We start from the raw sequence: 12,500 nt of genomic DNA, 5'->3' as shown, positions 1-12,500 counted from the left end.
CGCACTTCTGGGTTCCAGATTCCACTAATTTGATTCATTCTACCAATATATGACTGAAGAGAATGTTGGCGTTATGCATTCTTCTGAGAAAAATTCCATGCCATTAAAGTAAAACGAACAAGCAGGAGAAAGCAAGGACGTTGATATTACTGTTTCAGAAACATACAAAAATGCTCTGAAATGGTTACCTTCTCAAAGACTTAACTGCTTAAAAGTACAATTTGTAAACTGATTTTCCAGTGTGTGAAAAAGCATGCACATTTCAGTCTTACACATATCTTTTAAAGTGAAAATACATTTGCTCTTCTACAATGTAGTATTTAGGGAACCTTCCCTAAATGAGGCCTCAGTATCAAATGCCCACATCAGGGAAAGTGTTCAATTCCATGGAAAACATATCAGATAATCATCTTCCCCCACACTCTGGGAATGACCAGCAGCCCCCCCCGCGATGATCTGTAAGTGTTTAATCCAGGTGATACTTTTAAGTGGTAATAGGATGACTTGAAAAGTGCAGACACCTGGTTCCTCAGTGTTAGCAAGTCCGCGAGCATTACTCCAAGATTTCACACATAAGGCATGCACGCCAATCTATTACTACCGTAAGATATGCAAGGAGTAGAAAGAGGCATGAATGAAGGATGCTTGGTTCTATATTAGAAGACCAAAGATTTGTTCGAGCGAATCGTAATTGAGTGACACCTATTGCACGAACTACGGTAACAGCGAACGTCGAAAAATGCAAAAAATGAAATGTCGAACTGTCATGGTTGGCCCATCTGCGGTATTACTCCGTAAGGTAAGTGTGCGATAGTTATGGACCTTAGGGTTAGGGTGTGGGTTTAAGTGCATAGATAGGTAATGTATGTAACATTTAGTGTAGGGTTAGAAGTAAGGTTTTGTTAAGTGTATTATGTGGATTATTTGTTTTATTTGGGTATATGTTTGTAGGGTAAGTGTGCGATAGTTACGGACCTTAGGGCTAGGGTGCGGGTTAAGGTAAGTGCATAGATAGTAATGTATGTAAGGTTTAGTGTAGGGTTAGAAGTAGGGTTTGGTTAGTGTATGTATGTGTTTTATTTATTATGTTTGTGTACGTAGTATGTAGTGCGCGGTGATGTTGGCCGACTATGATGATTCGAGATCTTAAATTTCACGGTTTAGGGGGTTTGGCATATTTGCGGTTCGGGCTATGTGTGTCGGTGTTGTGGTATTCGCAGTAACGGGTTTTTGATTTTGTAATATACACCCAGGATGCTTAGCCGTCTGCAGCAAGATCATTGCAGTCTTAGATGGTTCGTTAAACTTTAGGTGTCCAAAATCTATCCAAGACAGATATTCTTCATACAGTCGGCTAGAGTGATAAAATCACACACCTGCTCCTGAAAAATAACAGAGGCATAGATGAATATCCTCAGCTTAATAATTAACAGTAGCAAATTCACTAGGAATAAAAAAAAATGACAAATGTCAAATCGTGTAGCATTCTGTCCTGAAGTGACAGAAAAATGAACAGTCAGATAACTTTATGTGAGTGATGTGATAGGGAAGAGGTGAACCTCATGAACTCCACAGAGGTCACTCTGATTCAGACAATATAATTTTAGTGACAAATGAAGCTGAGAAGTCAAAACTGGATAATGCACTTCATCCTTCAACACCAAGAGGCTATTATTTGCTCATGAGAGGGCAACATCAGTGCTGTACTGAATGTTAAACCAAATGGACATATATCAGGGAGGTCGCAAGAAGAAGGATATGACTACATCGGTTTATTATCAAAATGTGGAAAGGCACTTATGCAAAACTGCGATGGTTGAATGCGTTTGTCCCAGTTTTCATAATTCCAATCTGAAAATGTTCGAATCTACATTAGCAAATATTAGTGTTCATTCTCTAATATGAGGCTGACATTCTGATTGGAGATCGCACTACAGTGGAGATCGGGAAATGTATCCTTTTCCTTACTGTAGTGCGATCTCGCAGTAGGTATACATACTATGCAGTGGTTGTGGAGGTGCAGGGGGGCTTGCCTCCCTGCAAAACAGTAAAAACCTGTGCTTTTTTATTACAATTCCCACGACAGCTTCACAACAACAGCCTGAGGGTCTGACGTCACCTTGTTATATTTTGAATAATTTTGAATGCGGACGTTGAGGTGATGATTTCTGACATTCTCTGCAACTGACATTACCAAATTCAACAAGAAAATTCAACCAATTGAATAGATTTTGTTGTGACATTCAACATTTTGATAGTAAACTGACTACATCTGTATGTAGAGAACTTTATTGATACATTTTCCAAAAAGAAATGGTTAAGACAGGGTACTAATTAGCCAGATTGAATACATCCAAAAAGGGCTTCTGAGAACAAAGGTCACTAATTACCCTTTCAGATAAATGGAAAGATACCAGTCCTCAGTGAAGTGCATAAACTTAGTAAATTACAGGAGTGGAAGAAAACATAAAGACACTGCAACACTGATATAATGTAATACTTTTATTGGACTAACACATGTTTTGCAATTGCCTACGCTTTCCAGTTAGCATGAACCCTTCATCAGGAGTTGTTACTGATATCAGACATTATGCAAAAATCATAGTCTTGGTATAAACATATTTAGCAAAAGGAACATATCAGTATGATTTCCAGGCGATTTGAAAAATTCACCACCATCTTGTTCCTTCCAGGATGGATAGGCCAGCATAAGCGCAGCTCTTACAGCCCCCCTCTCTAAAACTGCTAGTCGAATTCTGGACGCCTGGGTTGGAGTCAGGGTTTCATCAATCAGCACCACAGAGCTGGGAATGCTAGCCTGATATACACTTTAAAATACCACCCTTTGCTGTCCTGGGCTGCCAAATGCAACACATGGTAAAATCTTGTAAAATCTCACTGTACATGTTAATTGCAGTAGGGGTGCAAGAAGCTAAACCCCATAAATGATGCACCCCTCTCCAAACTGTTCCAACAAAAACCCCACCACCTAAACACATTGGACCAGCTGTATGTAATCAGGATTCATTAGTTTCAACAAAGAGCAGAAACATGGTTCAGAATTCCTTCCCTACCTCTGACTGGCATGCCGAACTCCCTATACCCTTCTGTAGGTGACAATTAAAGATGTCTTCCGCCCGCTTCAAGTACTGCGTGATCTTGCGTTTTACTGCTTCTCTTCTTTCGCCGTTGGAGTCAACTGAAAAAAAGAATAACATTCATTTCCCGGAAGAAGATAAAATGGTAAAGCATGGCAAAAAAAGTATTTATTTTCAGACACAGTTTGCTGTGTGGGCACATATTTACAAGCTGTAGACACATGAAACCAAAACTAAAATTGCACATACACAGTGATAAATGTACTTAAAAAGTAGAAATTGTGGAAAAATATTACTGTTATAGTTGGCAATTTAACTAAAGTACTTGTTCATAATGCTATTGAACATACAAGTATCTGTTGCAATTTTTTTATACCAGACACACTAAGCACCTACAATATCTTCATGTTTTGAGACCTCCACATATTTTAGCTCTTGATCTCACTTGCTAAAAGTTGCACTCGCATATGAGTGATCACAACAGATTTCTAGAAGTGAAAGGATAATATCTCTCATTTTGGCAGCACAGTGATGCAGCGGATAGTGTTGTCACATCACAACAAGAGGTTCCCCACTTCGATTTCCAGCTGGGGTGCCTTCTGTGTGGAGTCTGTATGTTCTCCCTATGTTCGTGTGGATTTCCTTTGGGTGCTCTGGCTTCCTCCCACATTCAAAAGATGAGTCATCACTTTGTTGAATCAGAAATCAGTGAATGCCTATTCGTTGAGCCTCTATACATCGTATCTACTAATCATCTAACTGAGTTTTCGCGAATGAATGACAGTATGAGTTGAACAGAGAGGAGAGAGACAGACTATGAAAGAAGGAGTTCTCCTTAATTGCTTAGGTTATATTAAAGTTTATAATTGTAACATGGTTAGATACGGGAGAGCAAAGTGAAGAATGAGGTAGGCTATTACAGTTTAGAAGGCAGAGTATTTCTAAGTATCGCATACAAACAGGAGCATAGCAGAAGGTTACTTTGGTGTGTTAAGTAAAGTTGAATGTGATAGTGGGAACATGAATGCCTATTTTTCCATCATGGGGGTTCTAAACAGAGGAATATTTGTGTATTGATTAGATAGGCTTTGATTTCAAATTTGAAGAGGTTAGGGGAATTGTAATTTATTGAAATGAGGTAGGTATAGAGTTCCACTGTTAAGTCACAAAGTTTCAATAAGAGTCACCATGGGAGTTGTTGGATGGGGTTACAACTAAAATATTTCTCTTGGGACTGTAAGATGGATGATGGGAAATTTGTGATATGTGATGCTACTGCACAGTCTAAAAGCCTCCTTAGAAATTTATTTTAATTCATGTGGATGGCAAAGTTTCATGTTTCATGATTCAGCTCAATAGGACAACCTTTGGTGTTAAGCAGATGGACTATAGGTTCTGATTAAAAAAACAAATGAACCACACACACTGCAATCAAACACATAAGCAAAGGAACAAATAGATTCTGACCCTTAGGATGGTGCTAAGGTTATGCTATGTGACCCTAAGGATGGCGCTAAGGTTATACTATGTGACCCTTAGGATGGTGCTAAGGTTATGCTGTGTGACCCTTAGGATGGTGTTAAGATTATGATATGTGACCCTTTGGATGGTGCTAAGGTTATGCTATGTGACCCTTAGGATGGTGCTAAGGTTATGCTATGTGACCCTTAGGATGGCGCTAAGGTTATGCTATGTGACCCTTAGGATCACACTAAGGTTATGTTATGTGACCCTTAGGATGGTGCTAAGGGTATACTATGTGACTCTTAGGATGGTGCTAAGGTTATGGTATGTGACCCTTAGGATGGTGCTAAGGTTATGCTATGTGACCTTTAGAAGGTTGCTAAGGTTATGCTATGTGACCCTTAGGATCGCACTAAGGTTATGCTATGTGACCCTTAGGATAGTGCTAAGGGTATGCTATGTGACCCTTAGGATGGTGCTAAGGTTATGCTATGTGACCCTTAGGATGGTGCTAAGAGTATGCTATGTGACCCTTAGGATGGTGCTAAGGTTATGCTATGTGACTTTTAGGATGGTGCTAAGGTTATGCTATGTGACCTTTAGGATGGCGCTAAGTTTATTCTATGTGATCCTTAGGATTGCACTAAAGTTATGCTATGTTACCCTTAGGATGGTGCTAAGGGTATGCTATGTGACCCTTAGGATGGTGCTAAGGTTATGCTATGTGACCCTTAGGATGGTGCTAAGGTTATGCTATGTGTCCCTTCGGATGCCCCTAAGGTTATGCTATGTGACCCTTAGCATGTTGCTAAGGTTATACTATGTGACCCTTAGGATGGTGCTAAGGTTATGCTATGTAACCCTTAGGATGGCACTGAGGTTCTGCTATGTGACCCTAAGGATGGCACTAAGGTTATGCTATGTGACCCTTAGGATGGTGCTAAGGTTATGCTATGTGACCTTTAGGATGGCGCTAAGTTTATTCTATGTGATCCTTAGGATTGCACTAAAGTTATGCTATGTTACCCTTAGGATGGTGCTAAGGGTATGCTATGTGACCGTTAGGATGGTGCTAAGCTTATGCTATGTGACCCTTAGGATGGTGCTAAGGTTATGCTATGTGTCCCTTCAGATGCCCCTAAGGTTATGCTATGTGACCCTTAGCATGTTGCTAAGGTTATACAATGTGACCCTTAGGATGGTGCTAAGGTTATGCTATGTAACCCTTAGGATGGCACTGAGGTTCTGCTATGTGACCCTAAGGATGGCACTAAGGTTATGCTATGTGACCCTTAGGATGGTGCTAATATTATGCTATGTGACCCTTAGGATGGTGCTAAGGTTATGCTATGTGACCTTTAGGATGGCTCTAAGGTTATGCTATGTGAACCTTAGGATGGAGCTAAGGTTATGCTATGTGACCCTTAGGATGGTGCTAAGACTATGCTATGTGACCCTTAGGATTGTGTTAAGGTTATACTATGTGACCCTTAGGATGGCACTAAGGTTATGCTATGTGACCCTTAGGATCACGCAAAGGTTATGCTATGCGACCTTTAGGATGGTGCTAAGGGTATGCTACGTGACCCTTAGGATGGCGCTAAGGTTATGCTATGTGACCCTTAGGATGGTGCCAAGGTTATTCTATGTGACCTTTAAAATGGTGCTAAGGTTATGCTATGTGACCCTTAGGATCGCACTAAGGTTATGCCATGTGACCCTTAGGATGGTGCTAAGGGTATGCTATGTGACCCTTAGGATGGCGCTAAGGTTATGCTATGTGACCCTTAGGATGGTGCTAAGGTTATTCTATGTGACCTTTAAAATGGCGCTAAGGTTATGCTATGTGACCCTTAGGATTGCACTAAGGTTATGCCATGTGACCCTTAGGATGGTGCTAAGGGTATACTATTTGACCCTTAGGATGGTGCTAAGGTTATGCTATGTGACCCTTAGGATTGCATTAATGTTATGCTATGAGACCCTTAGGATGGCGCTAAGGTTATGCTATGTGACCCTTAGGATCACGCTAAGGTTATGCTATGTGTCCCTTAGAATGGTGCTAAGGGTATGCTATGTGACCCTTAGGATGGTGCTAAGGTTATGCTATGTGACCCTTAGGATGGTGCTAAGGTTATTCTATGTGACCTTTAAGATGGCGCTAAGGTTATGCTATATGACCCTTAGGATCGCACTAAGGTTATGCCATGTGACCCTTAGGACGGTACTAAGGGTATACTATGTGACCCTTAGGACGGTGCTAAGGTTATGCTATGTGACCCTTAGGATGGCGCTAAGGTTATGCTATGTAACTCTTAGAATGGTGCTAAGGTTATGCTATTTGACCCTTAGGATGGTGCTAAGGTTATGCTATGTGACTCTTAGGATGGCACTAAGGTTATGCTGTGTGACCCTTAGGATGGTGCTATGGTTATGCTATGTGACTCTTAGGATGGCACTAAGTTTATGCTATGTGACCCTATACATTGACGCTAAGGTTATGCTATGTGACCCTTAGGATGGTGCTAAGGTTATGCTATGTGACCCTTAGGATGGTGCTAAGGTTATTTTATGTGACCCTTAGGATGATGCTAAGGTTATACTATATGACCCTTAGGATGGCATTACAGTTATGCTATATGACCCTTAGGATGATGCTAAGGTTATGCTATGTGACCCTAAGGATGGCGTTAAGGTTATGCTATGTGACCCTTAGTGTGGTGCTAAGGTTATGCCATGTGACCCTTAGGATGGTGCTATGGTTATGCTATGTGACCCTTGGGATGGTGCTAAGGTTATGCTATGTGACCCTTAGGATGGTGCTAAGGTTATTTTATGTGACCCTTAGGATGATGCTAAGGTTATACTATATGACCCTTAGGATGGCGCTACAGTTATGCTATATGACCCTTAGGATGATGCTAAGGTTATGCTATGTGACCCTAAGGATGGCGTTAAGGTTATGCTATGTGACCCTTAGTGTGGTGCTAAGGTTATGCCATGTGACCCTTAGGATGGTGCTAAGGTTATGCTATGTGACCCTTGGGATGGTGCTAAGGTTATGCTATGTGACCTTTAAAATGGCGCTAAGATTATGCTATATGACCCTTAGGATCGCACTAAGGTTATACTATGTGACCCTTAGGACGGTGCTAAGGGTATGCTATGTGACCCTTAGGATGGTACTAAGGTTATGCTATGTGACTGTTAGGATGGCACTAAGGTTATGCTATGTGACCCTTAGGATGATGCTAAGGGTAGGATATGTGACCCTTAGGATGGTCCTAAGGGTATGCTATGTGACCATTAGATGGTGCTAAGGTTATGCTATGTGACTCTTAGGATGGCTCTAAGGTTATGCTATGTGACCCTTAGGATGGTGCTATGGTTATGCTATGTGACTCTTAGGATGACGCTAAGTTTATGCTATGTGACCCTAAGGATTGGCGCTAAGGTTATTTTATGTGACCCTTAGGATGATGCTAAGGTTATGCTATGTGACCCTTAGGGTGGCGTTAACGTTATGCTATGTGACCCTTATGATATTCTCGAACACTACTGGGAAAAACTGGACCCTTCTACCTACTGTACTAACTTCTCTTCCTTCTCTACCCTCTTCAAACAAAAAACTGAAAATATTCCTCAGACCAAAATGGCTATTCCCTTGCAACAACCCTGACTAGCTGATTAACTCTACTAATTGTCCCTCTACTTTCCTCTTTGACACCACTGTTCTTATTTTATTTGTAAGTAGAACTGTTTACTTGTAAGCTACTATGATTGACTCTTTATAAATGTCGTATCCTATAATTTTGTAAATAGTATTTTTGTTTAACCATTGTCTTCGATATTTTGTAATTAGTTATTTACCAGTGTGTTTTATATTTTTGTAAATAATTACTAACCAGTGTGTACTAAAATGTATATCAGTATTTTTTTTTCTATGTAAACTTTATTTTATTCTATACTATTTTACTTTTTATTTGTTATTGTCCTGGAGCTTTTCTCCCCGGGCCTCTACTGAAAATGGACATATATCCAGTTAGACTAGCCCGGTCAACAAATGTAAAATAAATAAATAAATAAATAAATAAATAAATAAATAAATAAATAAATAAATGGTGCTAATGTTATGCTATGTGACCCTAAGGATGGCGTTAAGGTTATGCTATGCGTATTGCTGAAGACAAATATTTATTGGTGAATTGTCTGGTACACTAATTGGGAAAACGGTCTTTTCCCAAAGCAGCCTTTTACCCTTTATATATTTATTTATCTGTGTTTAATTGTTTGTCAACTACATAAGTGAGCTGGTCCAAACAGTCTTTCAGCCACAGCCTTTCTACCAGATTACCACATCGGTCTTCACTTCCTTCTATTTCCTTGAAAAAAAAAACTTCTTCCTCTTTGCTGTAAAGCCACTTTGGCCACTTCCATGGAAATCTAGTGTATATGATATTAAGGCTGCACAGGCTGATGGAGTTGAATACTTGGCAAATATATTTTTATTTTCTATTACTTAAGGTTTATATGTGTACCAATACATGTATAGGTAAATTCAGCAAAATAAAACTTTCATAGAATAAAATTAGCAAGACATACACCAAAAAACAGCCACTAATTGGCTTTTTTCAAAAAATGCCTTAGCCAAAAAACAATTCTACTCAAAATAAGGTACAGAAATTATTTATTTTTATTATAAAATGTTTAAGAGCTATGAACTCAGTTTGATCTGAGCTGAATGCAGTAAAAAGGGTATTAATTACACTAGAAAAATAAGAGGGAAACGTTTGAATGAAACATGTTATCAATAAACAGTAAAGTCATCCCCAACAGGATATAACATATGTGCTTGCAAAACAATTTTGTGCAGATTTTGTGCAGATTTCCCAGTAAGAAAATATATATGTCACAGCATGCAAATTCCACAAAGAAATCACGCAGAAGAGAGACAGCTTGGGAACTAATCCCTGAGAGGTAGTAATCCTAGCTGCCATATCACCTATATGTAGACACCCATAGAGATATGTCTGTGTATGTATGTGTGCGCGCACGCACATGTGGGCAGATGCACACATGCATGTGTGTGTACATTTGAGTGTGTGTGTGTGTAATATGTTGGGTCTAGATGCTGGATATAAATTTCATATATTCCATTTATCTGACTTGTTTTCTTTTGTGATGGGTTTTATTTCTTTGTTACCAGAGTATGACACTGCATTTGTGAGAATAAACAGCAAATGTACAACAGACAGTTTTCATTGTTCTTTCCACACCTTGTTTGTTTTTTCAGCTTTTCCCGGTTAGGGGTCACCACAGCAGAACTCCAATCCAGTAATGATTGGCAGCAGATTTTTAAGGTGCCGAGTTGCCAGCCTGATACCCAACCTTCAGCAAAGGCTCACCCATTCACGCATGTCTTTCGGAGGTCACTCGACTGCAGAGAAGACATGCAGACTCCACACAGAAGGCACTCCAGCCAGAATTGAACAGGAGGACTTCTTACTGTGAGGCAACAATGTTACCACTGTACCACCGCAGCTTCTATTGTTCTTTCCACACTAAATGCATAAAATACTGACTTTCTAATGTCTAAGCTGTCTGTTTCTGCTCTCCCCTTCAGTGCTAATCCCCTGGTTAACTTTGTGGAGAGGATCAAGACTGGGCAATTTATGCTAGAATGATTGTCACTGTTATTGACTCATTGACAGCAAATACAAGGAAGTATTACTTTACAGAATGGGTGGCAGATTACTGATTCAATCATCCTGAACAGACAGAAGGGTTAAAACAATGATATATGGGCGTCACAAGGCAATTCTCATGAAGACGTGTGATAGAAACACAACAGTATTAAACTAGTGCTTAGCTTGAATCTGCAGCTTATGGTATTTAGCATGTAAACTGGAAGTGGACAGATTAGGGTGGCATGTATTATTTGCCTGCTGTGAAAGATTATTGATTATGCTTTAATTAAATGCTCTCTTACACTTAGCTTTTATAGCGCAATGCCCCCTTGTGCTATATCATCACAATGAATCTTCACATCTCAATGTGTTCTCCGAGCTGCAAGTACTCATGGAATAAGTACACATAGGCTATAAAATGCTGACCCGAGTCTGGTGGTACTAAAATCTGGTGCCTCCAGGCATAATCAGTCACTGAACATTCTATATAGCAAATAGCTTACTCTAAAAGGTAGATGTGAAGTTAGAATGAGGCAAGATGGTTTATAATCTTGCACATAGAAGAATGTAACAAATGTAAATATGAGATCCTGCTGTTGATGTTTTAGACACTGCATCCTAAAAACTGGACAGCCATGTATTAACATGTAATTTAAAAAGGGTTCCTATTCCCTCTTAGCTATGGGTTCATGACCCAGTTCAAACAAATCACATTCTTACTGATTAACCTTTTTAACTGTGACTTACCTTTGCTTGTATGGTCTCAGGTGTGGGAACTGCTCTCTCATCCTAACTTGGTCAGTACAGTTTCCATTTTTTTCCTCTTACATAAACACAATAATATTCAGTCTTTGCACGTAGTCCTTGACTATGCACTTACAATTAATTACATTTATATTAGTGTTAGAGTTTAAGAATAAGAAGAAAGAAATGTAATTCCACTCCTGTATGCAGTATTTCTGTTTACTTTACAGGCATTTATACCACTAATGGATTTGTAAAAAAAAAAACTCTGCCTTTGTGCCTGATAATTTCCCTGTAATGATGCTTTTTAATTCTTTTATAATGTCCTACTGATTTCTTTTAATTAAAAGCTGGTATTAATGCAACCCTTGACTTTCATTTTGCTTTCTATCTGTCACAATAAAGTCCTCATTTAAAATTCTATCAGCAATTCAGGCAGAAAACAAAATGAAAATAAACACATGGTGAAAAATATTCAGAACTGCCTCTCTTTTGTAGGTTTCACTTGAAGCCTCTGATCCAAAATTGGTCTTCTTTCGGCTTTTTCCCGGTAAGGGGTCGCCACAGCGGAACTCCGGTCTGCTAATGATTGGCAGTAGATTTTTTTACAAAACGCCGAGGTGCCAGCTCGACGCCCAACCTTCAACGAAGGCATGGCCATTTACGCACGCATGTCTTTCGAGCGCTACCCAACCACAGGGAGGACATGCAGACTCCACACAGAAGGCACTCCCAAGCCAAGCCGAGAAACGAATGGGAGAACCTCTTGCTGTGAGGTAACAATGCTACCGCCGTACCACAGCGGCATCCTCTGATCCAGCTGTACAAAACACTGGCACCCTGTGAGTAAATGTAGAAAAGCCTAAAGTGTACTCTTTCAGCAACACAATTGTTCACTGGTTAAAGTAATGCTTACAGTTTCAGGGTACAGGATTTAATCTTGGTCAATGTGTGGGCTGCACGTTGTCTCCATGTCTTATTTCCATTATTCCGCTTTCCAGTCACCTCCCAAAACATGCTGGTTAATTCATCAATCATCATCCTTATCGTGAGGATCAACAACAACTTCCATTCTCCCATTCTCTATACAGTGCCACTCTATGCCTTGCTATCCCACGTCTTCTCTCGCACAGTCTATCCACCTCTCTCTTGGGAATCCTTGTTTCCTTTTCTGTTCTTCCTGTCTCTCCCAAATCTTCTTTACCAGATTGCCTAATGCTTTCCTGCACCTATTCCCAAACTACCATAAACTGTTCCATTTGACGTTTTTTGCAATTGGAGATACTTTGGATTCTGCTCTGATGTCCTCATTTCTTCATTGGTCCAACAGTCTGCATCCTACCAGGCACTTTATCTTCATCATCTCTAACTTCCTCTTCTGCTCTCCCTTCACTATCCACGGTTCTGTACCATACAGTAGGACTGGTCACACCACTGTTTTGTACACCTTACATTTCAGCGTCTTTGACATTTTTCTGTCATACTGTCATACACTACCCTTGCCACT

The 12,500-nt window shown here is 39.9% G+C and overlaps 1 protein-coding gene across 2 annotated transcripts in view; it reads right to left on the bottom strand.

Moving 5' to 3' along the window:
* RPS6KL1 (ribosomal protein S6 kinase like 1) overlaps positions 1-12,500 on the bottom strand; it is a 491,164-nt gene that overhangs the window by 321,071 nt on the left and 157,593 nt on the right. For both annotated transcript variants that reach the window (XM_044064031.1, XM_044064032.1), the window contains exon 4: positions 3,075-3,199. In XM_044064031.1, the coding sequence (XP_043919966.1) occupies positions 3,075-3,199 (125 nt within the window). The remainder of the gene's footprint in view (positions 1-3,074; positions 3,200-12,500) is intronic.

Source organism: Protopterus annectens, chromosome 2.part2, assembly GCF_019279795.1.
Source record: "Protopterus annectens isolate FY-2018-M chromosome 2.part2, PAN1.0, whole genome shotgun sequence".
NCBI lineage: Eukaryota > Metazoa > Chordata > Ceratodontiformes > Protopteridae > Protopterus > Protopterus annectens.
This window is presented reverse-complemented; position numbering and strand designations above follow the sequence as displayed.